General features: G+C 38.2%; 5 protein-coding genes across 6 annotated transcripts; 1 reads left to right on the forward strand and 4 right to left on the reverse strand.

The window, feature by feature from the left end:
• Window positions 1-3709: 3709 nt before the first annotated feature.
• Window positions 3710-5934, reverse strand: LOC119996152 (glycerophosphodiester phosphodiesterase GDPD1, chloroplastic-like). Its single transcript, XM_038842686.1, has 6 exons — window positions 5772-5934; window positions 5480-5661; window positions 4966-5025; window positions 4589-4870; window positions 4193-4485; window positions 3710-4106 (listed from the first exon to the last, which is right to left on the reverse strand). The coding sequence occupies exons 1-6, from the start codon at window positions 5869-5871 to the stop codon at window positions 3881-3883; spliced, it is 1143 nt and encodes a 380-aa protein (XP_038698614.1). The 5' UTR covers window positions 5872-5934; the 3' UTR covers window positions 3710-3880.
• A 1597-nt stretch (window positions 5935-7531) lies between these two features.
• LOC119997695 (probable protein S-acyltransferase 7) lies at window positions 7532-11809 on the reverse strand. The gene is made up of 5 exons (XM_038844866.1): window positions 11343-11809; window positions 10171-10353; window positions 9202-9498; window positions 8582-8815; window positions 7532-8468 (listed from the first exon to the last, which is right to left on the reverse strand). The coding sequence occupies exons 1-5, from the start codon at window positions 11433-11435 to the stop codon at window positions 7947-7949; spliced, it is 1329 nt and encodes a 442-aa protein (XP_038700794.1). The 5' UTR covers window positions 11436-11809; the 3' UTR covers window positions 7532-7946.
• Window positions 11810-14176: 2367 nt separating this feature from the next.
• Window positions 14177-14950, reverse strand: LOC119997764 (glutaredoxin-C1-like). Its single transcript, XM_038844951.1, has one exon. It carries the CDS (start codon window positions 14870-14872, stop codon window positions 14489-14491), a length of 384 nt encoding a protein of 127 aa, XP_038700879.1. The 5' UTR covers window positions 14873-14950; the 3' UTR covers window positions 14177-14488.
• Window positions 14951-18557: 3607 nt separating this feature from the next.
• Window positions 18558-21271, reverse strand: LOC119996460 (exocyst complex component EXO70B1-like). The gene has a single exon (XM_038843104.1). It carries the CDS (start codon window positions 20944-20946, stop codon window positions 18892-18894), a length of 2055 nt encoding a protein of 684 aa, XP_038699032.1. The 5' UTR covers window positions 20947-21271; the 3' UTR covers window positions 18558-18891.
• Window positions 21272-22460: 1189 nt separating this feature from the next.
• Window positions 22461-26451, forward strand: LOC119996028. 2 transcript variants are annotated; one of them, XM_038842526.1, is made up of 7 exons: window positions 22461-22990; window positions 23640-23856; window positions 24169-24369; window positions 24448-24693; window positions 25053-25200; window positions 25442-25670; window positions 25814-26451. In XM_038842526.1, exons 1-7 carry the CDS (start codon window positions 22651-22653, stop codon window positions 26146-26148), a joined length of 1716 nt encoding a protein of 571 aa, XP_038698454.1. In that variant the 5' UTR covers window positions 22461-22650; the 3' UTR covers window positions 26149-26451. The 2 variants fall into 2 exon arrangements, with proteins under 2 accessions (XP_038698454.1, XP_038698455.1); XM_038842527.1 differs by having other exon boundaries at window positions 22462-22990; window positions 23640-23802.
• Window positions 26452-27739: the final 1288 nt, after the last annotated feature.

Here is a 27739-nt window from a genome sequence, read left to right on the forward strand (position 1 = left end):
AGAATTATGGGGTTGAATTGGCAGCCTATTGATAAGGTAAGTTGCAGTCTGAAACGCATAACTCCAGAATGTAGGAGGAAGGTTCGCAGCGGAAAGTAAGGTGCGGGCTGTTTCAGTAATGTGTCTATGCTTGCGTTCAGCCAAGCTAACATGTTGGGGGGTGTGCGGTGGTGATTGTAACCAACTAATACCCTCTTGTAGAAAATAGGAACGAAGTGTAAGAAACTCCCCACCATTATCAGAATAGAAGGTGCGAATAGGAAGTTGGAATTGTTTCTCAACTAATTTCTTGAATTGTATAAACGTAGAAAAGACCTCAGATTTTTGGTGAAGTGGAAACAACCATGTATAACGTGTGTAGTGGTCAACAAACACCACATAATACCGAAAACCATCAAGAGAGAGGGCTGGTGCAGGACCCCAGACATCGCTATAGATAATATGCAATGGTGCATTACTAACAACAGTAGAAGTTCCAAAGGGTAATTTATGAGATTTATTAAGTTTGCAAGAAGTACAGTGCAGAGGCAAGATAGCACGTGATTGAGTACAAGGAAGTGGTGCAGATTTAAAAACTTTCTCAAATAAGGAAGTAGAAGGATGGCCTAGGCGACAGTGCCAACCATCAAGAGTAGTTCTTAATCCAGGAGCAGTAGCTGTAGTGACAAAACAGGAGATGTGCTTGGGTTCAAAATGATAGAGGCCTTTACTGCATCGACCTTGAGCCATGATCTGTCCAGATGGCTGATCCTTAATAACACAATGCAAAGGAAAAAATTCAATGGAGATATTGTTATGTTTTGTCAGTTCATGAACAGAAAGCAAGTTCCTTTGAAGGGATGGAACACACAAAACATCATTAACTGCAATAGGACGAGTATGTGTGTGCAGTTTTGTGTGACCAAGGTGAGAAATATGCAAACCTGTACCATCTCCCAGCTTCACCTCATCAGAACCATCATATTCATTGTGAAGTTGGAGATTGTTGAAGTCAGAAGTCATATTGTGGCTGGCCCCTGAATCAAGGAGCCAAGACTGCCGAGAGGATACAGAATGAGGAACAGAAGCAAAATGAGCAGTAGGATTATGTACTTGGGCAGAGTTGTTGAAGTTGGTAGAGTAGTTGCTGTTATTGTTGGAATAAACTTGGAATTTTCTGCAAGTATTGGCAGCATGCCCTGGTTTCTCACAGAGTTGACAAACCACACGTGGTGGTCCACGGCCACGACCACGGCCCCTGCCACCTCTACCGGAGGAACGTGATCCAGACCAATGAGACTGTTGAGAGTTAGGATTCCAGTGATTTGAGTATCCTCTGCCATGTGAAGATTGAGCATGAGAACCTGGTTGTCTTTGATGAAAATTTGCGGAAGCAAGGGATAAATCTTGAGTTGTGTTAAGACGGCTAATAAAGCCCTCTTGTGCCATAAGCACATCTTTTAGTTCCTCATAACTGAAAGCTTTTTCACGGGTTCGAATAGAACCTACAATTCCTGTGTATTCTTGCCCAAGACCATCAAGTATATAGAGTGTGAGATCATCCGAGGAGATAGGATGATCTATAAGGGCTAATTCATCAGCAAGACATTTAACTTCAGTTAAGTAATCAAATATAGTCTTGCCGCCTTTCTGACAACGAGAAAGCTGAGACTTGAGTTGGATCACTCGGGATCGTGAGTTGTTTGCATAGAGTTGATGCACTCTAGACCAGGCAGCAGCACTGGTTTTAACTTCACCGATGAAGGGAAGAACAGCACCATCTATTGATGCAACAATGGCATGCAAAATGAAATCATCTTGGCTCTTCCAGGTTTCAACTAATAGGTCAGAAGAGGTGCTGGAAAAGGAAGCATCAGAGGATTTGGGACAAGGATGTGTACCATCGACATAACCCAGCAGCTTGTAGGCACGTAACAAGGAAGATATTTGCAAACGCCATGAAGTAAAGTTAGAAGCAGTCAATTTCAAGTTGATGGGATTAATTGCATGAACGGTAACATTAGAGTTGGTTTGAGGAATGGAAATGGTGGTTGTGAGTGACTGAGTGGTTGGTGGTGTAGCCATGTCGGAACCAGGAATGAACTCGGCGGAGTCTTCCAAGGGCTTCGATACCATATAGAGATAGGATGAGTTTGTTTTCATTAACAATCTAAGGATTACAGAGCTCAATATAAACTGGAAACACTAACGGCTAGAAGAGCAGAGAGCAGGTACACAGACCTGACATGACAGAGACATACCCGTTAGAGATAGTTTGAATATATACACAATATATAAATAACTAATGTCAGATGGGCTTGTTAAGACATAGCCGTTAGAGATAGTTTGAATATATACACAATATAAATAACTAAGGTCAGATGGGCTTGTTAACATGGGTTTGTAGTTAACAAGCTGGACTTCTCAGTTGGGCTTCAATTTAGTTGCTATGGGCTTTATATTGGAGTCTCCTGCTTTAGTAAGTGCCTTACTTGATAATTGGAATCACATGCATGCTCTAAGATATGTTAATTAATTAATTTTCTGGGTTAATTTTAATTGTCAATATTGTCTTTTGAACCTTCTTCACTAAAACATGGTAAAGAAGGTTGAGGAGGAAAACATCAAGGATGAGTATGGAAAACATCAAGGTTGCGCGGGAATCACAGAAGCAGGTAATGGGAGACCAAACACCTTCCTCTTCAAGTAATGAACAACAAGCTCCTCATCACCCCTAGGCCTCCATTAATCACTAACCTGCTTGGTGTTGGTGGTCTCTCCATCTCTCTCTCTCTATATGACTATATATATTGTGTGTGTATATATCTATATGAGATGTCAAATTTAAGTTGGTTGATCAGGTATATGTATATATATGATATATGTGTTGTCTTACATATATGCCTGATGCACCAAAGTTGAAGAGGATCATGAACCACAAAATGAAGCAAGGGAGACGAGTAAGGAATCCATGTAGCTAGCTAGATATGGAATATATGATCTCTCTGCAAACAAAGAGAGAGACCCAAAAGAAAAGGATAGGCTCTTTTTATGACTATTGACTGGCAAGGCAAAGCAATATGAGAAAGACAACAATTTTTTTTAAATATGAAGGAGGTTAGCCAATCTATATAGGCTAAAGACAACAATCCTTGGATTTTTATTTAAGTGAAACTAAAAGGTTATTAATGATTAAAAAAATACTATGGTTAATTGTCTGTCTTCAGAACACAAAAAATGTATAGGTCGATTATATAAGGATAAAAAATAATATACACTGCCATACTGGTGACCCAAAGATGAACATCAATGTTGAGTAAAGAGAGAATGAACCAGATACCCACATACTATCACACAAAAAGTAGTATTGGAAATAATAATATATAGGGTTTGATTCCTGAATCAGATCCCCGCCCGTGATTGACACGCACTTATTTATGCTTCTTTTTCTTTAACATCACTGAGAAAAGCACCCACAAAAACAGAATGAGCAGGGAGGTCGTGGAGCAATAAGTGCCCAAGATGATGCCCATCTAGGAACTAGCCCAACTATTTGTTGAGAATTTTTTTTTTTTTAAACAGGGATTTAAGAGGGGTAAGATTTCAACCCCCAATTTAATGGGTGAGTGATCATTTATATGTAATGTGATTGTCGTTCAACCAACAACTCACTTACACTATTTGTTGAGACTTGAGATTGACATCTGCTAAAGAAAGATAGGAAGGTCCATTACCATTACTTAGATTTTCGTTTTGTATATTAGTCTTCACTCTCTAAGGCCCAAGAGATTGGAAACCCAACAAAGGAAAAAAAAATGAAAGTGTGAATTTATATACATAGGCCCATAAAAAATGGGTAAAGTTATGCAAAAGCAAACAAATTAAAGCCTTGTGTTAGAATTTAGAGCTGTATCAATTCTGGAATGAGCTTGAAAAGAAATGAAAGCTCCTTGTCTGAGAACTGAGGCCTTGTCTTCCCTTCTCTATTGGATAAACTCTCTCCTTCTCCTAAGTTTGATGATTGTGGTATCATGTCGGCCACTGCCTCTGTTATCTCTTTTACAAGATCACATATTACTCCATCAATCCCCATCAGATGTTGCATGTATACTGCTTCCCACACATTACTGTAACAAAAACAACAAAAACATAAGAACACCCACAACTTGTAAGATTATTAAAAACCAAAACTCTGTTGAAACTAGATGCTTACTTCAATTTCCCATATGTGAGCAGAGAAAGCTTGGCCTCTTTGATCTTGTTAACAGCACCAGGGTTTCTGAAAACCCCTTTCACTTCAGAGACAATGCCCTGTAACCCACCCTCCAAACACAATTTCATGGCCTCCTCCAACGAGTTCCTCCTCACATCATAGTATAGCTCAGTTCCTCCATTTGTCAAGAAGAAAACAGGGTATACACATTGTAATTTCCTCACAAGCAGGACAGCATCTGGTTGAAAGGAGGAGAATATGATTGGTCTGTCTTTTGCATGCTCAAACACCACCTGAAAAGAGAAAAAAAAAATTAAAAACAACAATTTAGTACACTTTTAGTAATTATGCAATCATGTCCTGATTATAAAGAAAGGTGCTTTAATTTCTTGATACCTGCAAGACTGCTTGAAGGACATTGGAGAGATGGTCCTGTCCATAGACAATGTGATCATCAAACTTCAACTCAATATTGAAGCCCAAAGAAGGCTTAACTTGTTGAAATACTTCTTGGAGTGTACATAGAGAATCATCAGTCTCAACATTCCACTCCATTATCTTCCCATCTTTTGTTTTCCTCATTAGTTTGTTTCCCTTTTTTCCTTCCTCTCTTTGAGGACCATAGCATAAGAACTCTGATAGGGTCAGCTCTGTCACCCTCTTCTCAAACACAATACCCTGAAATTTTCACATTAATTCAGTAAACCCATATCTTAAATTTGTGGTAATTTTAGCAATTACAAAGGAATTCAGAGAAAAAATGGGTGACTTACATTATCTTCAGATAGGATGATGTCGTCGTGGAAAATAACAGGACAGCCATCTTTGGTCACCTGCAAAACGACACCGTTTTTTGTTCACTTTCCTGTTTCTGTTGCCTCATTTAGCTCCACAACTTTTTGTTTCAAACATTGAATGATTTTTTTTTCCTTATTTATTCAATAAGAGAGGAGCCCAGACAAATTAAACATTATCAGTATCATCGAATTCAAGCACATCTCCACAAATAAATTGAAAATAAATATGTAAAAATAAATTATGCAAAATAAATAATCTATTTTATTTTCAAAAAATAGCTATGAAACGTGTCCAATAAACATTAGCAAATCCGTTGAGACACGCGCCACGCGAAACGCGGCGAGCTTACAACGAACTGCCGACAAATCAACATGGTTTCCATTCCTAATAAATAGAGGAGTTGAAAAACAAAAAAAATTTACATAAAAACTTTTTAATAAACCGATCGACGAAGACCTCAAATAAAAACAAAAGATCAAGAAATCTGACCTGAACATCAAACTCGACGAAATCGACGGGGAACTTCCCGGCGGCGTTGAAGGAGACAATTGAGTTCTCTTTAATGGCTGTCATTCTTCGATCACCTGATTGTAACACGTTCATTCCGTTCCCTCTGTGGCCTATCACCAAAAACTTGGGAATCCTGTACGCTACTTTATTCATCTCCACCCCTAAAAAGTAAAACCCACACCAACCAAGAACAAACAAAAATCAGAGACGTCAATAGCTAAGGATTCCGATCAATGTAAAACATAAACGGTGTAGATTTAATTATCCTTACCTGTGGAGAAGCGGGTGGAGTAGAGAGCTACGGAAGCATTCTCGGGGACCTGGTCGAGATTGGGTACGTCGGAGACATGAACGGCCTTAAGAGCAGCCATTAAAACGACGACGTAAAAGAGAGAGTGACGGTGGGACACAGGAGGTATTTGATGAATTGTTACAATAGAGGTTGAAGAAAGGCGTATTTATATTATCGAATCATGAGAGGGTTTTAGTTCTAGAAACAGAACAGGATCTTGGCGGAGAATATTCCCTTGTATTAGTATTACAAGTCATATATGCTTTCGGATATTCGTCTGTTAATTTTAGACTTCATTGTCACAGGTTCGTTTGAATTCTATTCCGTCACCGTTAACGTCTGTCCTAACGATGACTCCATGATTGTAATAATCTTTTAATTACTCAATGCACACGTGGAATTCAATAATTGGATAAGATAAGGCAGTGGCGAATTAAAGAAAGCTTCGGTGACGTGTAGCCACGACAGAATTAGCTGTCTAGTCTAGTCTAGAATCTAGATTTATATGTTAAGAAATCATAGGTGTAGTCGTGTAGGGTATATTTATATATAGGAAAAACAAACAACCAACGCTATCCAATCCTGTCCTGTCACCTGTGGCTGTGCCAGTGTGTTAGTGGAGGTGGATTGTTTAGACTTTAGAGGAAGGAGTCATGTGATGCTGGAATTGGGTGGGTCAGCTCCACGTTTTGATTCAGATCTTCTTCCTGTGCCATCATATTTTAAGAATGGTGGTTGGCTATATATTGGGAATCAAAATGTGCGCAAGTTTATGCTTTGGAAACAAAGGAGACGGCAGGAATCTTGTTCCATCAGCGGTAGTACTCTTCTTTCCAAATCCAATACCTTTTGTTGTGCAAATTTAATTAGTTTATAGTTTCTTCTCGGATAGCCTAGCCTGAATGAACAAAAGTTATGAGAATTTTCTTCTTTATCAGAGCAAAATAAGCATGGTACGAAAAGAATGAGGGTTAAAAAATGAAGTAAAAAAGAGTCATAATTTGGCGTTTGATTATTGATCACAGTGTCAGTTTTAGCTCCCAGGTGGTTCCAAACATGGCCAAAACAGTTTTGGTTTGTCTTGTGTACACAAAACAGCATCTGTGCAGTGTATGGACGTCGTCCATTTGTCCTTTCCGTTCAATTATGCTATATAATTTGAGGGGTCTACATTATTTTATTCAAATCACATTTATTCTACTCCCTTCAAAATAAAGAAAGGACGACAAAGTTTTTTTTTAAAAAAAAGAAGGCGACAAAGAATATGAAGTTACGAACCGTCAAAGAGAACGACAAAGAATAGGGACCATCGAAGGACGACGAGACTTTCTTTTTTTTTTTTTTTCCTATATGTTGAACTAGTTCTCTCTTCTATTTTTTTAAAAAATGACTGTGCCTTTGGTGATTGGGTTGGGCTCCGGTTGTTTGGGGTCCATTGTACAAGCTCTCGCCCAGAGTTTGTGGGGGTGTTAGTGTTACCCTATTTGATGGGCCGGAATTTTGTTTATAGTATTTAGAACTCTAACTCCAAGGAGGGCTGACAGGGTTTTAAGGCCCAAAAACCTCAACTCAACCCTATCCATATGCTCTGTGGTAGACTCAATCCTAAATCATCACTTCCATTATACTGGAAATGTTTTGAGATATAGCAAACTGGAAATATAAAAAAGTTAAAGTTGAAATTTTCAATCCATTATTAATCAACTCGATCATCAATGAAAGATAAAAGTCACAGAGGATCCAACAAAATCTTGGATGAGTAATCACCATCATTTTGTAAGAATGTGGTCTGGCAAAAAAAAACACTGCTTTCTGAAAGTGGTAGGAATTGGAAGGATAAATTTATGATACACCAACTGGTTCAACAAACGCAATACAATTAGACACTAACTAATTTGACAAATATCAAAAATAAAAAAAAAAAGGCGGGAAACAGAACTAGAAGGCAGAAGAAAGCTCACTCATAAAACACACCACTGGCTAACCACTTGAACACCATCATGCAGCAGAAATGTGGCAATTGCCATTTGCAGGTAATACCCCCTGGGAAGGGTTTCTTTCATCGTGGTTCAAACCTCAAAGATTCCACTCCAAACCCACCAGATCAAAATCCTATCCTGTTTAAGTACGTTTGGTTGATTCAAACAATACAAGCTATGAATTTCGGTTTTCAGTTGGAAGGTTGCTGCCACTACTCCCACCAGCACGGTTTGGCTCTCCCACTCTAGCCGCCAAAGCAAGAACTTCTGGGGACATTTCCCAACTCCCACTTTTTCTTCCCCAACTAGACCTTCTTGGATGTATGCCAACACGATCACCCACTTCGTCCACTGTAGTTCTGATATCTGGAGACAGTTCACTTAATTCACCATCCTTGACATTCAAGCGATCATTATTGTTAAGTTGGCCTTCGGAAAGATCAATCCCACCACCCCCATCTCCCCACACTGTTTTCCTGCCCATTTCAATGTCATCACCGCCCTTCCCGATATTTGGACTCATAAAACTAACCACTGGACGAGTTGGTAAAGAAGGTTCTCTAGGCACCTTTGCCCTGAAATTGTTCTTCGAAGGGGGAACGCTGGAGCAAAATATCTCCCTGAAGTTATCAACAACTCCTTTGTTGTAAGGGTTGGCACGCCGGTCATATCGATATCTGAAGTTCTCATATGTTGACTGCATAAGCAAAAGACATGAAACACAAGTTGAAACTGCCAACAAAAGTTTACTTGAAAAATGCACATCACACTTTGCTAAAACATGATAAACTCGGAACATTGAGGCTTTACCTGATTTGTACTGATGAGATATAAATGGAATGCTGTAAGACCACCAACAAACCACATTGATATAAATGTGTAAATAATTAGAACAATAGATGCAGGGGTTTTGATCATTGCTTTCCAAATCGTAGTATTCTCCGAATCCATGATCCTCCTGATGTAGACCCAGCAAAACGCGAAAACATAGATACAGAGAAGAGTCGTGGAGAAGACAAACATGAAGAAAAATCGGTAGTTTCTCTGCACCAGAATTTATGTAATCGTAAGTCATCTTTTAGGTGAAAATGATCAAGAGCCATCGAATCAACTACACCAACTCAATACTGAATGTTATGCATAACACAAAAAGAGAATTGCAAAATTAAAACATGATTCCATCAAAGGATGCATTGAGTCGCTCTTAAATTGATTTTTCCTGATACAAACCAGTGCCTCAGTATTGCAAGTTGGGAGCCCAAGCTATTGATGCCCTTCAGCTTAAAGGAGGATTTCATACTGGAAAATATAGAGTAACTTGTCCACCACCAATGTTTTTTGAGAGTATTTGAGACTTCCTATAACAGTACTTAGAAGTTATACTGCACAGATTCAGCTAGCAAAGATGATCGAAACAAACGAAAACTCACCAGGCCAATACATTGTCCTACCCATGGACAGTGATGGTCAAAACGTTCTACACAGTTATTGCAGATTGAGCAGTGTGAGCATCGAGGAGGTCTATAGAGCATGCATGTATCACAGTACTTGATCTTGACAGTAATTCCGTTGACCTCAACCTCCTTTATGCGAGGCAAACGTAGCTGCGGACTTTGGCCAGCCCCAACGTCAGTGCTCCCATCAAAGCCTTCTGGTTCAGGAGGGTGTGCATTCCGTGGTATTATACCAGGATCTCTCCCCGAAGTTAACAGAAGAAGAATCAAAATCTGAAAACCATACGTATGGAACTTAGCATAGACTTTCGCAATATTGTATTAAGATCTAATTAAATGAAGCAAATCTCGAGAAAGCGTAGCCCTAGGAAAAGTCACACATGCAAAAAAACCTTGAATACATTAGCATATATAAGAAAACTCTCTTCTAGGACACAATGGCCAATTGGTCATACTTAATACCCTCGAAGTACAAAATTCAAGCAACTTGCCACCGCCTTGCAAGTTTTCAGCATTTCATATCACTAACATTATGTCCAAGTATCATGGCCAAAGATTGGCTCCTCCTAGGCACTATTCATATGCTGGAGAAGGCTACTTGAACAGCGCATGTCCACAAGGTGTTACCACCAGCCAAAATATTAAACCTATTAAACCATCCCATATTGTCACAAGCTTTCCATGCTCCAGCATAAGTGGGCATTCTCCTATCTAGAAATAGAATATACAAATGGCCTACTTGCCCAACCAGTGTTTTAGCCACTAAGAAGGTGAAACCTACCAAAAAAAAAAAGATATTTGCGAGCTATATATTTGGTTTTTTTAAAGTACGGTCATCTTGTGAGTAGCAAGATCCCAAAATAAATCAAAAGTTGACAGAAATATACCAGGACAAACAAAAAAACGTCCACAAATGGATTGTAAATTTAAGCAAAATATACTCACATAAACTGTGAATAAGGCAGCAACAACTATTATAGAAATCCCCAAGTGATGAGAAAAATCATCCATCAGTTTTCTGGCGACAAAGACGCAGAACACAGCAACAGGAGCAACAATTAGAAAAATAGTCAGGAACAGTGACCTTACATCTGGTCCAAATATAAACCTCCCCTGAAGGAAAAATATCTGCACAGGATCAACAACAAAAAATAAGTTCCAAAGAGAAATATTGTACTAAATCTAATTCCTTTATTTTTCAACGAGGTGGAAAAAAGTGTATTCCTCAATCGAGGTATTAAAGGTTGATGGATGCCTATGGCTTACCACCTTTATAAAAAAGTTTCTCAATCGGTTGTTTCTTGATAATACTTGCATGTGGTTGACAGAAACCGCCACAAAGGACCAGGAAGTTCAAATATAAACTGTATGTAATTGGAATCAAACCAAAGGCCAAAGCCATAGCTAAATCTCACACGGAAACAGTAAATTATGCTCTGTCTTACAAGTTTAGCAATTCATGAGGTCCTGTAATCTGTATTGCAATGAATTTAACCAAAATGTAACTTTGAACAATCTGAACTGATTTTACACGTCAGTCCATAAAACTTATGGACAATTTCAAACGTCACAAAACAATACACACGATTACAACTTACAAAGAAAGTAAATTCAGTGAACTTAATTTCGTTCCTCCATAAATCCAGGGTAACCGTCCGAAGAACTAAGAAATTGTAAATCTTAAATTATCATTATATCCCATAAGGCCCAATCCCGTGAATCCACATTCCACCGCCTCATGAATATACATGGGCGTGACGCCCTTACATCTTTCATAACCATGTGCCACACATAAATCATGCAAGAACCTATACTCAGGCCAGTGATGTGAGCCAGTTAATACGACTCATAACACTCTCTCAAGCTCATCAAGTATAGCTTCTAGCAATCACATTAGTAAAGCAACTGGAACTCAAAACAAGTAAAATTCTTTGATAACGACATCAAAACTTTTCGAAAATCATATCTATAAAGCACAATATTTCCAATATCATCAAAAGGAAATATACCCGAAAAAAGTTGATAAAATCACTAATTAGTAGAAAAGAAAGAAAAGCGACATAGGGAATAAATATCGAATAGTAAATTAGAAAGAAAAAAAAAACAAAAAAACTTACATTGCTGCCTTTCCAAACTTGGAAAACCCGTAAATCACCGGATGAGCCCACCGATCCGGGGTCGGATCTCTTGGGAGGAGGCACCACATACATCTCTCCCTCCCGTCTCTCTTTCCCAGTAAATCAGTTTCAGATCCCACAAACTAATCTAAAAAGAAAAACGAAAAGTAGCCACACGAGAAAAGAAACTTTTCGAGCTCAAAGAGCTGTATCTCCTAGGGTTCCGACGAAGCGAGTGAGATTCCGGCCACAGGCAGCTGCGGCTATTGCTTTTGCTTTTGCTCAAGAGAGGGAGAGAGTATTTGTCTGGTCGCTTTGCTCGTGTAAATTCTTTACAGGTATGAAGGAGTTAGACGTGGCGGAACTTTATTGGGTGGTGATGGAGATGGACAACCCCTTGGGGCAATAGATTCTAAAAGAAGAGGACTGAAGTATGGGCCCCACCGTTCCCCGATGGATGATGTGGTCTTACTGTGAAAATTAACTCGTTGGATTCCCTCTTCTCTGCTAGGATATACCAATATATATATCTCTATCGGTCATTGGCTCACTATAGAGTATAGCGAATAACAATCCTCGAAATTACAACATTATCCCTCAACACTTTTCCTTTAATCTGTATTTAAGATTAATCGGGTTAATCAGACTTAGATTATTTTGGGATCACCATAATTTTCCTTTTGATCCATATTCAGATTGTTTAAGGGCATGTTTGGATTGATGTTTTAAATAATTGAGTGAGTAGGGTTCAGGAGGGAAGAGTAACTTCTCTCTTCTTCATCCTACTTAGCTCTCTAAATCTATATTTTGTACCCCCAATTTAGGGTTATCGAGGTGAAATAAAAGTTTATTTATTATTTCATAAATTATGAATATTTTTTTTTACTCATTTCAATTTTAATAATGTTATTTTTGTAACTCTACTTTCTATCTAACTAAGTGTGTATCTGGATTTAGAGATTGTGGGAAGGGAAGAGAAATAAAAGGAGTTTTATTATCCTGTTTGGATTGGATGGTTAGAAAAAAATAAATGAAAGAATTTGAAGAGAATTGGGGAAATATTTCATCAATTTTTTGTCAAAATGATTCTTCCCAAAATGAGATCATTTAGAGGGAAGATAATACTTAATCAGTTTATTTATAAGTTGAAAACTTATTTTATCCTTGTACATAACATTTAAACATAAAAATAAAGATAAATTAGTAAATTAAACTAATTCAATTTTCATTTCTATTACTTTATGATTGTTATCCAAACAAGAGAAATAAAAAATCATTTTTTCTATTTTTTATTTATCCAAATATGAGAGAAAAGTATTATACATTCGATTCTCTCATTCACTTAACTCTTATGTTTTCGATCAAAACAAGCCCAAGTGTTTTGGTTAGTTTTAGGTATTAATATTATTCGAACAATTATAGTTTCAAATTCTATAAAATAAATATAATTTATTATTATAAAATAAAATAAAAAAGTGATTTATAATAGTACACTCGAGCATCATCACCTAACATTTACTATTTGCAAACACATGTTATGTTTCTCTTCCCATGATGAAGACCATACCAAACACCCTCCACTTGGCTTCAATATTTGTGTGTGGTGCCTTTTGACAAAATCTTGGAATACAAGACATCCCGGCTTACTAAACTATTCTTGGGTGAACAATATATATATATATATATATATATATATATATATATATATATATATATATATATGTTCAATGATCCTTAATTAAAATTATATATAATTCAATTTGAATCGACATTTTGCTAGGAAGGCAAGAAGGAACAATCAACAATGATGACACCCGGTAGTCACTGCCATGATGGGCCTTGGATTAATATAATTCATGAAACTCAGGTGAATGCATGTTTCCTTACTTTCTTAACATCATTGCCAAGTATTTTGGTCAATAGTTTCTGCCAGGCCTTTGTGAAACAGTGTGTGTTTTTCCAGTACCAACTCCAAAAACTGAGAGAGATGCACATGCCCAACAAAAATGGGCCGGAAGCCCACTATACTTTTAACATATGTCCAATTATAATGGTCCTTAAGCCCGATGCTACAATTTACGGTGACCTCAGGCTCCAAATATGTGGGCTTGGTTGGGGCCCAACTAAAATTCGCATCAGCCAATAAGATGGGTTATGCTCGTTGACGTTAGGCCCAATAAACGTCAAAGAAAGGGGAATTGACTTGGGCTGGAACAATGGGCTTGGACGCTAATCTACAAGTGCTCGTGGCCCATAACTCTGCCCCGTAATCTCAGAACTCTACGTGGCAGCGCAGTGTGAGGCATGATGAGAGCCTCCCACCACCACATCACGCCACCGAAAAAGTGATGCGACTGTAATAATCGGGTGTGATTGGCGGATACAACATCGTTTGACGGTTTTACCCCCAAGCGTGAAAAAGTCATAGGTCAAGTCAAATCAGACACCGTTCACTCGGGACCCCCCAGCCACCTAATTGCCTAAGAAAGAAAAAAATATTGTGCCAGCGATTTATCCGGCGTAAGACTCGGCTACTTTTTGTTGACCTCTTCCATTGTTGTAAAACTTTTACAGTGATTTTTTCATGGACAAGTTACAACTTATGCCTAGCCGGGAGGGGAGTTCGAACTTCGTAAAAAACTGAGCCCCTTTTGAGCTCCACTGTGATGACTTATCTTTTTTGAGTTCATTGTTTTCTCTTAGACTAGGAATGAGACGACGTCGTTGTGTCATAGGCTCATAGCCATTTAACCATTTTTTATGAACCACACATACTACACAATTAAAATACATACATACATATATATATATCAACACAACTACACAAGTTTGACAATAGAACAATTATCTCAGTTAGGAATAGGTTTTGTCTTTCTTTGCTATACAGAGGAGGGGGCAATTACGCTTCTCGACAAGCAAACACTAAGCAAAAGCAAACGAAAACATAAAAGAAGGGAAAAAAAGAAAGAAGAAGTTCCAAACTAAACTAAGACATCAGATATATAGGGATTAATTAGTGTCAATGGTAATTCCCAACACGGAGAAGCACTTCAACAAAACAACCAGCACTCCTCTTCCTCTGTTTCAATTTAATTAACTCTCTGTTTTTCTTTTTTCAAAATTTGCAGAGAAAAACAGGAGGAATGTCAGAGCCAGAGAGCACCAGCCTCTTTAAGCAGAGGAACAAGAGTGCCATTAATATGTGAAGCCATGACTTTGTCCATGGCACCAACAAGTTTCCCTCCAATGAAAACCACAGGGACAGCAGAGGAGCTACCCAAAAGCCTCATGAGAGCCTTCTCGAGGTCCTTCCCTCTTGGGTCCTCATCGAGCTCGTAAACAGTTGGGTTCACACCCATCCCACAGAATAGCCTCTTAATGGCGTGGCACATACAGCAACTGCTGATGCTGAAAATCACCACTGCATTCTCTGATGCCATTCTCTCAATTCGCTCAAATGGGTCGCTACCTATGCCTGTTGCTCTTGTTGGGATGCTATAAGAAGTCCACGACTCTGTTTGATATTGCATTTTGGGTGGTTCTGGTCCGGAGAGACTGAAATGAATTGTTGCTTAATTTGTGGATTTTAAGGTACCCGAGAGAGTGAGAGCTTGCTAGTTAGTGAGCAAATGTTGAAGGGTGTCGTGGATTATATATAGAGGCGGGACTTTATGTGAAGGGAGACCAGTATGGAGATTATATTATTCTAAAGAAAAAGCAATACACTTTAGTCTCCTGGAGTCGTCGCATGCTTGAGAGAGAGAGAAATAGTTGTAGAGATTTTAATCATTTGTGATTAATCACGCACTTAATAGTAATATTAGAAGATTAAAACAGAGAGAGACAAAGGCACAGAGGCTTTATCAGTAGAGGGAGAGTGTTGATTGCTTAATAGACGGCTGGTTCAGTCCTTGTTGTCGGTTCTACGCGATCATACAGAAACAACGTGCCCATCACAAACCTCTGCTTCTTCCTTCTCTCTAGGCTTTGACGTGACCTTCATGCACTTTTTAGACTCTAATTCCTTTCTTTTGGGTCCATTTACTACCCTTTTCTTATAAATAAATTATTATCTGAACTAATAGTAAAGGAAAAGGAAAAGGTGGTGATTAGCTCGAATGGGGTTCTTTATAGGGGTTCTCATATATAGATTCTTACATTACATATATATAGAATTTACAGACAATGGATTGATGAATATTCTCAAGAAATGTATAATGTATCTAGTTTTGGGAAATGTAGATAAATTATTTATGGGTTTGGTCGGTTCTTTATTCTCCTTTTCTTTTTGGATAATTTTTAGTCAATTTTATATTTCTAATTTATGCATCCAATTAGCTCCGAACAAGTTAGCTTAAGACTTGGGAGAATTTATCTTGGGATTAGATATATCAAAACAAGATTCCATTTAATTTATCACTTAAAAGATGCATATATATATATATGTAAGAGAAAAGGATGGAGAAAGCATCATATCTACTAAACATCATGGATAGTTGACACATATTCAATTTAAAATATATAATAAAAAATACAAAAGTGGGGGCACGACCTTTCACTCTAAGATGGCTCAGAGCAGGCCTTGCCTAAATGTGTGCTTAATAATAGTACATGTATGCAGCAGCATGTCTTACTCTTATCCGCAACAGTACTGAACTTTTTTTCACTTGTTTGTGAAATATATATATATATATAGAGAGAGAGAGAGAGAGAGAAGCAAGGAAAAATTGTGAAAAGTAGAACGATTGATGAATTAAAAAGATGGATGTGGCATCTGTCAGCAGAAGTGAATAATAAAGAAGGTTACTGATAGGAGAAAGCAGTAGAGAAGGAACAGGGCATGTTTTCAAGAGGCGAAGAAAAAGAAAATGATATGATTCGATTCATCGATTGTTCTTGTCGGGGGTATTTCTTTTTCTCTACCTACTTCTTTACACGTAGGTGTATATGTGTATATACAGTCTCACGCATGTTGTGTGTACTGTGTATGATGTTTTTGGATAAACAGTTCTTTCGAAGCATGAGTAATTAATTAACATAAGATGGTGATTATGGTGTTGGGGAAGGCTCTCTCTCTCTCTCTCTCTACATGTGAGAAATATATTGACTTTTCTTCCTGAGTCGAATTAGTCTGCTTTATGATCTCTCTATTTGGATCCCTTTCTTAAACAAGGCATGCATGATATCTGTCACACACAAAACTTTTGGACAGAGATTCCTCCCTCTTTTAAGAAAAAAGACTTCATATGCCAAGATTAGTTAGCTCAGCAAGTAATGGCAAATATTATAGGTGGGTTTTTCGATTGGTGCCTGTTTTCTTGGTTGGTCTCCCATCTTGTTTGACCATTTTTCATGCCCTAGACACTCACAAATAAATAAATAAATATATATATATTACGAGTTATGCATACATATATGACAGTTTTTACTTTAAAAAAGAAGACTTTATGCAAACGTTTACGTCAACAAGTAAGTATGGGGTTCTGGAAATTTACTTTTGGCTTCTTGGTCTCCCATTTTGACCACTTTTATGGCATGATCATGCCCTGATCGAACACAAACAAACACGCTTTTACTTACTTAAAAAAGACACGCCCCTCTCTCCATCTCTCTCTCTCACGCCCATATATATATAACAAGACATGCATGATACATATAACAAAAACTTTCGGACAGAGATAACTCCTTTTAGAACAAAGAAGCAAAGATTAGGTCAGCAAGTGATATTGGCCAATCTTGGGTTATTTGGTTTGTGCTTTTGTCTCCTTTTTGTCTCCCATGCATTTTGAATACTCTCTCTCTCTTTCACTCTCCACTTATGCTATGAAGAATGGTTGTAAGTTGTTTTTCTTTTTCTGATCCAGCAAAGTCTGACGCAAACACATCTTTCTAAGAATATGAGTGCTTCAAACCCCTAACTTTTATTTGAAGCCGTTACAACATGCAACAACAGTACATAGACGGCTTTTCTCAGCATTTGTCTCCCTCTCCCTCACCCTCACCCTCACCCTCACCCTCACTCTCAATCTCACATTTTCTTTTCTTTTATGACCACACACGGGCTTGCGTTACCCCAACTCCGTTGACTGCTTTATCTATATACATACATACATATATATAATTTTTAAAAAAACTTTTTTACTGGCATCAGGCTTCTGTTAGTCGTTACCACTTTCAATTTCTTTGTCAAAAATATTGTAAGAGCTTCATATTCAAAGGTTCAACGTCGCTGTTATTTTTGGAAATTAATTTTCTTTTTTAGCACATATTTTTCAGTTAAATTGAAATAAATAAAGAGTTTCGATATTCGGGATTTCTGATGGTGACGGTGCTTTTGTCTCACCTTGTGTTTTGTAGTTGTCGGTATGTGGAATGTCTTTGATTCTGGTCCATGTCTTGTCTTAATATAGTTTTTGGCATAAACAAATCATACAGCAATCTCATGTGTACGATTGCTTGCTGCAAATCTATGTGTTGGGTCTTAATTATGACTTCTTTGTAGAATATGGGTTAGTCTTTTAAATTACTTCTCAATCAGGTCCTTCTTTAGTCTTCAAATTGCATATTAGACATCCTACACGGAGCTTCTCCATATGCAGCGGAACCGCTGCACAATACAGTCGCTACACCGTTTGGTGCAGAGGAAATGGAGAGAGGCTGGTGCAGCGGATCCGTTGCACCAAACAAGCAGTTGACTTGTAAAATGAAATTCAGGTCTGACCTGGGGCATTCATAAAGCTCGGGCATCCGGTTTCGGATTTTTAGGTTAAGTCTCAGGCTTTGATTTTTGAACTTATTGAGTTTTTTATATTTTATTTTTTTAATATACAATTGAATAGTTACACTAAATTCTATAAACAATTTAATAATATTTTATAGACGATGAAATTGTATCATATATATATATATATTCCAACTATATATAGGGCGTTGGGGCTCGCCGGCTCGGGCCAGCCTAAAATTGACCCAAATAATTGGACTTTGGATAAGCTCAGGCCCAAAAATGGAGCCCAGGCCCGATGCAACTTTGGGCTTGGGCGATGGTTGGCCCTCCGGCCAAGGTCAAATGGTGAGGCCTGAATTGCATCATGATTTAATTTATTATTAATTATTATTATCTTTTCAATTTTTCTAATTAAAAAACTCCATTGATATTATATCACAGCAAAAAATAAAAATATATATAATTAAAGATCAGCCGAAAGAAATCCCATAATGCAATGATTTGTTTCGAAGAAAATGGTGTGGCATTATAGTTAAGTTTGAAATAGTAATTGTTGCTTTTATTTATCTCAACAGAGTTAATGAATTTAAAAAGACAGGAAAAAATTTTTGGTGATGTACAAGATGTCAAGAACGTGACAGTTGGCGAGCTATGAAAAATTTGTCATCTACCCTGGCAGCTGAGGCAGGGATCGGACGATGGAGAAAATTCGTTTGACCACATTTACCCTTGTCCACATCTTAAAATCACTAAATATTCTTCTTCTTACTGACGTGGCTTCAATTGATTGGTCCACCTCCTTCAAGAATATGCTTGCACGGATGGCTACGGTTTCCTCCTTGCCTGAAACGCCGGGTTTCCTTCGAAGAGCTCGTCAATGGCATTCTCTATATCTTCAGCTTGGAACTTTACGTACTTCTCTGTCTGTCTTCCCGCCTCCAAGTACTGTGAGAACCTCCCCAAGAAAGACCGGTAAGCTGGAATCACCACCGCCGATATTGAAACCCGAAGCTCCGACTGAAGCTGCTCATCACTTACTATCCAACAACTCTGTGTCCTGTGAATTTCATCGAACATAGCATTGAAGCTCTTGAATCTCTCTTTCAGCACCGGCTTCACTACTTTCCCATTTACTTGCAATCCTTCGTGACTCAGACAACCCAAGAGCTTACTCCACGTCTCTCTCTGATACCCTTTATGGTAGTTCCTCAAATCTGACGATCTCTTCCTGCGCCACGTTTCACCCGTCACTTGGTGGATCTCAGGCGACCCTTTGATCTTCTGCAAGATATAGCGGCCATTGTTCATCATGAAAATTGAGCTTAATGAAGTGTCTCTGTAAAGCTTTGATTTCGCTTCGAGATTCGCGTCCAGTAAGTCCATAACCCTCGTCAACTGACTCGAAAACGGGGACTGCTCCGGCGTTTCGTTGTCTTGGCCCTCGTACTGTGACCTCCTTGAAGAGTCGGCTCTCTCAATCTTCGAATGCTCCTTGAAGACTTGTTCAAGTGTATCTATGTACTCACATGCGTATTTTAGATAGTTCATGGTATAGCGTGTGAGCGGATGAACAGCGCCGCCTGGAACCGTAGTCTTCCCTGTATCGGACTTAATCGAATTCTCCAAATCACAGAATATACAAATCGCAGCCTCGCCAATACGGCACCTAGTTGTTGTCGTTTCAGTCTTGAGTTCTTTAGCAGACTCCTCCTCGAACAGCCCATCCATGGCGGGAATACTGTCCCGCAAGGTTTCATAAATATCAAGAAACTTGAACAACTTCTCTGCGGAACGTTTTGACATGGCGATCGCGTCCGCGAAATTGAGGAGCTGAATCAACACGCCGCGCGTGAGATTACTGAACAGACTCCCCGCGATGGATGGATAGTCCGTGAAAACCGCATCCGCGAGTTTTCTCTCGCCTTGGAAATACACGGTGGCGCATTGCTTGAAGGTCTTGCTCCACGTGGCAATTTCAGTCTCCAGGGCATCCCATTGCATCTTCTGCACATCGTCGATACTGATCTTCCCCAATCCCATATTGATCAAGCACTCATCAAACGCTTCCCTTCTCGCGATCATATACAACTCGCAGCATTCAGATTCGTGTCCTCCCGAAATCATCTCCTTTGCGATCCGATTCAAACTAGATAAAACCTCTTCAGTATAGCCTGGAAAATCACCATCTTTGGACTCAGGTTCTCGTAGATTGCAGCGATTGGATTCCGAGTGCTTCAATTTGGCACTTCCATCGCCTCCGCCACGATCATCCTCGTTGTTTCTAGAATCTTGTAGAAGCAACCTGAATTCCTCCTCCAAGTACGACATTACTCTCTGCTGAAGCCCGCCGACTCGATTGATCACCGAACCGTGAGTGGCGTCCGATCTAAACTCAACCACCGCCTCGTTCAGCTTCGATGCCCGATATAAGGCCTCAATGAACAATGCATCCTCCTCCACAACCTGACACCATCTCGACTTCACCAGATCAGCTTTGGAATCGTACTTCCCTATATTTTCCTCCAAGAGATCCAAGAACCTCTCCACAAACGCAGGGATCTCCAACGGCTCGTCATTCTCCTCTTTATTTTTGACGGAAAAGTTTGAGACGAACTGGTCGATGTCCTCCAACGCCTTCTCGAGACTGTAAGGAGGTGGCGAAGCTTCCTCGGCTGGTTTCTCTTCGACCTGATCAGTCTTCTCTTCCGATTTCTCACTTTCCCCCTCCTTGGTCTCTGAATCCGTCGGTGCCTCTGTTTTTGGCTCCCCAAGCTTTGGCGAGTCCACCGGCGGTGACTCAAGGCCGTTGTCGGTGGAGGAGGCGGTGTCTTCTTTACGGCCAAAACTAGAGTTCTTCTCAGGTTGATGGTTATCTTCCATTTCGAAGACGGTGGAGCTTGGTTTTTTGTATTTGTTTGTGAAGGGAATGAAATGAGTTTGTTTTGAGAGAGATGCAGAGGTGCGCGAAAAGAAGGCAGAATTATCCGTCTTTATTATGTTATTTTTATTATTGTGTTAATATATTTAATTTAAGTATTTTGAAATGGTCGTTGTTTGTTGTGTTCATGTGTTTGTTGTGTTTTACGTGGCGGGAGGAAAATGTACAAGAGGAATTGGTTGGCCTCCGTGGAGAGAGCTTTGTGTGCTGACCGTTGACCATATGGAGTTGTGCCATCTAGTGCTTCCCACGATCTTCTTTTCTTCTCGTTAAATCCAATGTAAATATATAAATGTAAATAATCACCAAACAAATAAATTATTAAATTAAACTCAACTTAAATAAGTTATCAATTAAGTTTAACTCGATACTAAATTTTCAATAACAACTCACAAGACTTGATAGTAAACGAGTTATAAATGAAACTCATATTATTGGAACACCTCTAATAACTCGCAAGACCTTGGTCATTTACCACTCTACTTATAACATATAGAAAAAATAAATCAAATATATAATATAACTACAAAATAAAATGAGAGTCAAGAGAGTGATAGATCTAGGGGTGTAAACAATCCAAACATTCATTGCGCTTGAGTTTGCTTGTTAAGAGTTTGTTCTATTAGTTTAATAAAACGAGTTCAAACATTTTTTTGAGATACATTTTGTAAACAAGTTGAGCTCGAACATGGAGATGTTTGACTCGTTTATGTTCATGAACAAGCTCTTTAAGATATTCGCGATTTAACTTGTTTATGGTTCATGGGCAAGTTCATTGAGGTGTTTATTTTTATATGTTTTGTGTAGGTCTTTGTTACATGTTATTCGCGAACATGTTGTCACCTAATTCGCGAAAGAGCTCGCAAACACGTTCATCTATCTCTTATCAAACAAAATTTGTGAACTTGTTCTTTAACAAGACTCGAATTCAAACATTTAGGTAATTAAACAAACCGAGCTTGGACAATAATTTTAAGTGTGTTAAAAGTTCGACTAGAGCTCAAACTTCTTCAAAACTCAATGAACTAGACACGAACATTCATTCTTAAACTTGGCTCACCCATAACCCATAGATAGATTCCAACAAAAAAAATAGTGACAAAATGATAAAATGAGAGTTCTCATTGATTTTAGTCAAATTTTCTCATAGATTATTACAACCCTTTTTCTCCTTTGATTGATTTATATGACTGATTCTATAAATGCAAAAGGAATGAGGATTTGACGATAATAATAATGAAATAAATTATATAATTCATATTCTATTAATATTTTAAATACAACAACACTAATAAACAATGAGGCCCCTTTAGAAATATGGATCGAATTAATTAGAAAATTGTTTTAATGTTGATTAGCACTTTATTACTTATATCTTTCACAAATTATTTGCACTTTGCATGCAATCAATATTAAATTTATCATATTTTATCTTATTTATGCTGCCCATACAATTATTACATTTCAGAAAAATAAAAAAAAAAATTTCCACCGACGGCCTCATCTCCTTCCCCTTCTCCTTCCTTTTCCCAGATCTCATAATAAGCTTTTATAAAATTACCTTCACTCGCACAAAAAACTTCCATACTTACAAGCTCGTAAAGTAATCCCAACAACAGTAGCTAAACACACACAGTTTAAAAAAAATGAAGTACAGAGAATCAAGAAAAAAACGACGCGTCGTTCCCACACTACTCGTAGCGTGTGCAGCTTTCACTGTTGTCGGATTATTGATACTCTCCTTGAGATCTGTTGATCCTCCGCCGGCCATCGATTTCCCCACGAACAGTGTCGATTCAGATTCAGCTTCAGCTTCGAACACTACCGACCCGAGCATTGGGAACGGCAGCGAGAAGAACAAAAGTGGCGAGGAATCCAAGAAATCGTGTGCTTCGGTGGAGGAGATGGGCAAGCCTTTCAGGAGAGGAGCTTGGAAGGAGAGTCTCAGAGTTAGGCGAATCATTCAACATCACTTTGACATTAACGGTACTGTAGTTATGTTTGGTTGCTGAGAATTTATACGATGCAGAAAGAAAGTCGAGCGTCTAAAATATTCTGTTATTTCAATTATCCAGAGTATTTCCATGTCTCATGGTTATCTGTAGGCAATTTTGTCTGTGATAACGTTCTGTTGTGTAGGAGATATGAATGAAAGGATGATAACACGGTAAATGCAAATACACTATATCAAGTTTGATTAATCAACGGCTAGATGTGATTTTAATAATATTTTAGAATTTCTTGAGAGTGATCAGGTATGCATTTCTTAACTATTTTGAAGACTTTGTTCTCACTTTTTTTTCCTCTCTTTTTTGGATTAGGTTTGATGGTAGTTGTGTTTGTAGTGTATCATTGACACGGAGAAAGGGAAGAGACGTGATTAAAAAAGATTAAACTAATTAAGAAGTAGGTACTGTATTTGCCGCCTATACAGATAGTGCAGTCAACCATTGATTGAGTAGAAAGACAATGGAAAATTCTGCATACAAAATTGTTTTTACATTGCACGATTGTAAAGCAATGCTCGGAGTTTGTCAATGTGTACTTGAAGAGTTATATTGGAGTGTCGTTTTACTGGAAAAAGCTATTACTTCTGATATGTAAGTCATGAGCCTCACACACAGTTGAATCTCAGGTGCTTCAAGAGTACGCAATCTTCCTGCAGAACAGTTCTGTGGACGTGGTTTTGTGTTGGGGAAAGCATCGGAAGCAGGTTTTGGCAACGAGATGTACAAGCTCTTAAATGCTGCTGCTTTGAGCATAATGCTGAACCGGTCGCTGATAATTGGGCAAACCAGGCATATTGGTTCTTTCTTAGGCCTTTCTGTTTTGTTTCCACATCGGCATAATCAGTAAACAATTTGAATTATTTGCAATATATATGTTTTCATATTATGGCATTCTACATTCTCTATCATGTGCGATTCAAGTTTATTCTATTCCTCTATTGATGCAGTAGTTTGCTTCATTATATGCTCTGGTCTCACGGCTCATCCTGTGCAAAATTTATGTGGGATAATGTCCAGTTAGATGTCATAGCCTTGTAGGATATTAGGGTCAACCGACAAAGTGTAGTATGTGCATTCTACAAAAATCGGGGTTTACCTAGTTATTGGGTCATGTTTTGCTTCTATTTCATCTGATTATTGCCTCACTTTCTTCAGGGGCAAATATCCTTTTGGAGATCACATTTCTTATTCTGGTCATTCCTTTACAATGAGAGAACTAAAGCATCTTTGGAGGCAAAATAATTGTGTGAACAAGTCTGGAAGGCATCTGGTAATTAGGGTGGATGAGTTTGAGAGACCAAAAGAAACAGATGTCCTATGTAGCAATTGGAAGAAATGGAAGCAACCTATCATATGGTAAAGCAAGAACCCTTTTGATGCCGAACTCAGTTTTTCTTGGTCTTCACTGTGACACTACTAGCCATACTGCTGTAGGTTCCAAAACACAACAGATGCTGTGGCCAGTCAGTTTTTCTTGAAGAATGTACACCCAGAGATGAGGAATGCTGCTTTTGATTTATTTGGCAAGCCAGATTCTCTCCATACTCGGCCTAATGTTTTTGGGGAGCTGATGAAAGTTCTTATATCCCCTTCAAAGGATGTTGAGGAGGCAGTCAATTGGGTTCTTAGTGGTGGGAGGGATCCTGATATTTCGTTGCACATGCGGATGCTTATGAATAGGTAATTCAGCCTTTTTATGTTCACTTCTTATGAATGTTCTTTGTGTTACAGTGGGGGGGGACATTTGTATTAGAAATTATGAGATTGATATAATTGAGAACTTGGTGTTGATTAATGAGAATGGATGAGCACGATCTACATTCAACAGAACGGAAGAAATGAGAAGGATTGGGTTTTTTTTCCTCGTCCTTTTCTTTTTGACTTTCAAGGTGGAAAAAGAGGTGGATTAAACTGGCGTAATATATGCCTTAATAATATGATCAAGGTTCTCAAGAAACAGAAGTGTACAGATTCAAAATACTATATAATGTGTAGATCTGCCTCGAAATATGATGCTGTTATTGTGTCTTTCATTTCAGGTCTGTGAGAGCTCTACAGGCAGCATTGAGTTGTGTCAGAAAAGCCATGAAGACATTACCGAATGGGTCAAAACCGAGGGTGGTTTTAGTATCAGATACTCCCACTCTTGTAAACACTCTTGCTCAGAATATAAGTGAATTTGCAGAGGTAATTAAATTTCCCTGATTTGTAAATGATAGTGTCGTCAATCGCATGGTAATGCATGGCATACTTGTCCTGTAGCTGAATCTCTAAACTGGTTTCCTGCTCTCCCCCTCCTTTTTTGTCAAGTTAATTATCTTCATTATAACCTATTCGGAGTCAAAATTTCAAATCAACATTGTAAGGTTGCACCAACACTTTTTAAACTTTCATACTGGTTTGTTCTAATTCAGATGTTTCTCTCCAGGTTCTTCGATTTGATTACAAACATTACAGAGGAGATATTGCTCAAAATAATAAATTGCGTAGTTTAGATTTCCGAGTGAAGGATTGGGGACCTGCACCTAGATGGGTTGCATTTGTGGACTTCTTCCTTGCATCACGCGCAAAACATGCTGTTGTATCTGGGGCTCATAAGCGTGTTGGGACTACTTATGCCCAGTTAATTGCAGCACTGGCTGCAGCAAACCATCTTGGTAATTCTGAACCCCCGCATTTCCCCTGGTCCCCACCCTACATCACCCGTTCTTTGAAAAAATGAATCTGTCTACATAAAAGGGATTATTGCTTTTGCAAGATGCTCCTGCCACATCTGAGCATTTCTGCGTTATTTTTTCAGGAGAAGATTCTGCGCGTTCAAGTTTTTCATTCTTGAGCAGCTTCCAGAGTAATCTGTTGACAGATGGTTTAAGGTTGCAGGTTGGATGGGGACATGTATGGAACAGATTTGCTGGTCCATTAAGTTGCCACAACCAGCCTAATCAATGTGCTTTCACGCCGCTTCTCCCTCCAGCTTGGTGGGATGATCTGTGGCAATCTCCCATTCCTCGCGATCTTCGTAGGCTTGCGACATATGGCATTTTTCTATCTGATTTTGGCACAATTGATGAAGTTGAACTTCAGTCTTTCTGTAGCTCAAAGAAAAAGAAGGTGAAAACTGTCCTAATCATCTAATTGATGAAGATGAACTACACGGTAGTGAGATTCACACATTTTGATGCTTCATTTTTTTGTTACTATTGTAACCACACTTATCATTCGGAGTACTAATTGATGCCTACAAGCTACAGTTTCGTCAGTTATAAGTTCTTCATTGGTTCAGCTCCAAGGGATTTGCTTGTCGCAGCTCATTTAATCCGAGAATAGAAATGCAGCCACGTGTCTTCTCATTTATTGTGTTTATTGCCATGTTTTACTGATGAGATAGAAATGATTTTATTTTTTTTTGTAAAATGATAAAACAAAAATGGAGGCCGATGATCGAGATAGACAACTTTCTTCTCGGCTCGGTTTGGCAATGAGAAGAGAGCACAAATTCGATAAGTAGAGACATTGTTGGTTATTAAGGCTTGAGGAGGGCAGATCGACCTTGGCGGAGGCGACATCGTGCACCCTTGATACCATGTATGTGGCTTCGGTGACTTAAAATTTAAAGGATGGACAAAGAGGTGTTTCTCCATGATCTAAAAAAAATTAGTTAAACAGAAACGTAATAACAAAATTATTCCACATTGCATGAATCCCTCGAAACTAAGCTGCTAAATTTCTAAACGTCAAATTTCAAGAAGAAAAAAGTTGCAAATTAAGCAACGAATACTAAAAATATAAACCCATAAAGTCACCACAAACAATTAAAATCACATAAAGATAATAAAATTTTCAAAAAAAAAAGAAGATAATCTAAGGTTTCAACTCATAAGTAAGGGGCATGGTTAGGCCCAACTCCAAACATGCAAGTTATTGTGTATGCCTCAAATTCTCCGAACTCACAAGTGACAAGGAGAGTGGCTTATAAATTTGGAGTAGTGTTAGGTAGCCCATATAGTGATAGCCCATGGGAGCTCAAGTATTTTAAATGAAATTTTAAAACGTTTTAACTCTCAAAATACATGTTAGATTTTTAAAAAAATTACATATTCAGAATCAACCCATAAAGCTCTTTCTAAAAAGATTCATTGTCGATGAGTTTTATCGAGTAAATCTTAATTCCAATGTTTTTTTCAATGAAATTTCTTAATTCCATTATTTTTTTCAATGGAATTTTCAAAAACAATGAATTATGGACGGTACTTTTAAAAACAATGGAATCTATGTTAAAACAATAAATTTTGAACAATGAATTATGAGATAAAAGAGTAGAAATAAAACTATTCCAATGATTAAATCAATTGAATAAACCTGATGGGCTCCCATGGACTACCAAACTGATGGACTACGTGTCATTTTTGATAAATTTGGTTCCAACTCTTAAAACATTTTATGCTTTTTTGTTGTGGACAAAATCATGCAATCCTTTATCCAAAGGAGACATAGCTTAAACTAACTTGCACTTGTTTCGACATTTGCCAACTATGAACGAACTTATTTTTTAAACAAAGAGAGCTCAAACCCGGTTCGAGCATGTTAAAGTATGTTAAAAATGGGGAAATTTGAAAAAAAAAAACTTAAAAAAAAAAGAACCCTTAAACCAAAACTAAATCCCAATGCATAATGAACAATGCAAATCAACATAAAAAATCAATGAATGAAGCAAAATCCAAAACAA

This window comes from Tripterygium wilfordii, chromosome 4, assembly GCF_013401445.1.
Source record: "Tripterygium wilfordii isolate XIE 37 chromosome 4, ASM1340144v1, whole genome shotgun sequence".
NCBI classification, from domain to species: Eukaryota; Viridiplantae; Streptophyta; class Magnoliopsida; order Celastrales; family Celastraceae; genus Tripterygium; species Tripterygium wilfordii.

Bases quoted from the DNA above. Each gene is read 5' to 3' on its own strand.
- LOC119996152 (XM_038842686.1), bottom strand. From the start codon at position 5,871: ATGGCTGCTCTTAAGGCCGTTCATGTCTCCGACGTACCCAATCTCGAC. The intron at 5,026-5,479 runs GTCAGATTTCTT...GTCGTTTTGCAG, and splicing joins TCGTCGAGTTTGATGTTCAG to GTGACCAAAGATGGCTGTCC. The intron at 4,486-4,588 runs GTATCAAGAAAT...TTCTCTTTTCAG, and splicing joins TCCTTCAAGCAGTCTTGCAG to GTGGTGTTTGAGCATGCAAA.
- LOC119997695 (XM_038844866.1), bottom strand. From the start codon at position 11,435: ATGTATGTGGTGCCTCCTCCCAAGAGATCCGACCCCGGATCGGTGGGC. The intron at 9,499-10,170 runs GTGAGTATATTT...TATGGTTTTCAG, and splicing joins CTGCCTTATTCACAGTTTAT to ATTTTGATTCTTCTTCTGTT. The intron at 8,469-8,581 runs GTAAAGCCTCAA...TTGCTTATGCAG, and splicing joins ATCTCATCAGTACAAATCAG to TCAACATATGAGAACTTCAG.
- LOC119997764 (XM_038844951.1), bottom strand. From the start codon at position 14,872: ATGCAATATCAAACAGAGTCGTGGACTTCTTATAGCATCCCAACAAGA.
- LOC119996460 (XM_038843104.1), bottom strand. From the start codon at position 20,946: ATGGAAGATAACCATCAACCTGAGAAGAACTCTAGTTTTGGCCGTAAA.
- LOC119996028 (XM_038842526.1), top strand. From the start codon at position 22,651: ATGAAGTACAGAGAATCAAGAAAAAAACGACGCGTCGTTCCCACACTA. The intron at 23,857-24,168 runs GTAAACAATTTG...CACTTTCTTCAG, and splicing joins TTTCCACATCGGCATAATCA to GGGCAAATATCCTTTTGGAG. The intron at 24,694-25,052 runs GTAATTCAGCCT...CTTTCATTTCAG, and splicing joins ATGCGGATGCTTATGAATAG to GTCTGTGAGAGCTCTACAGG.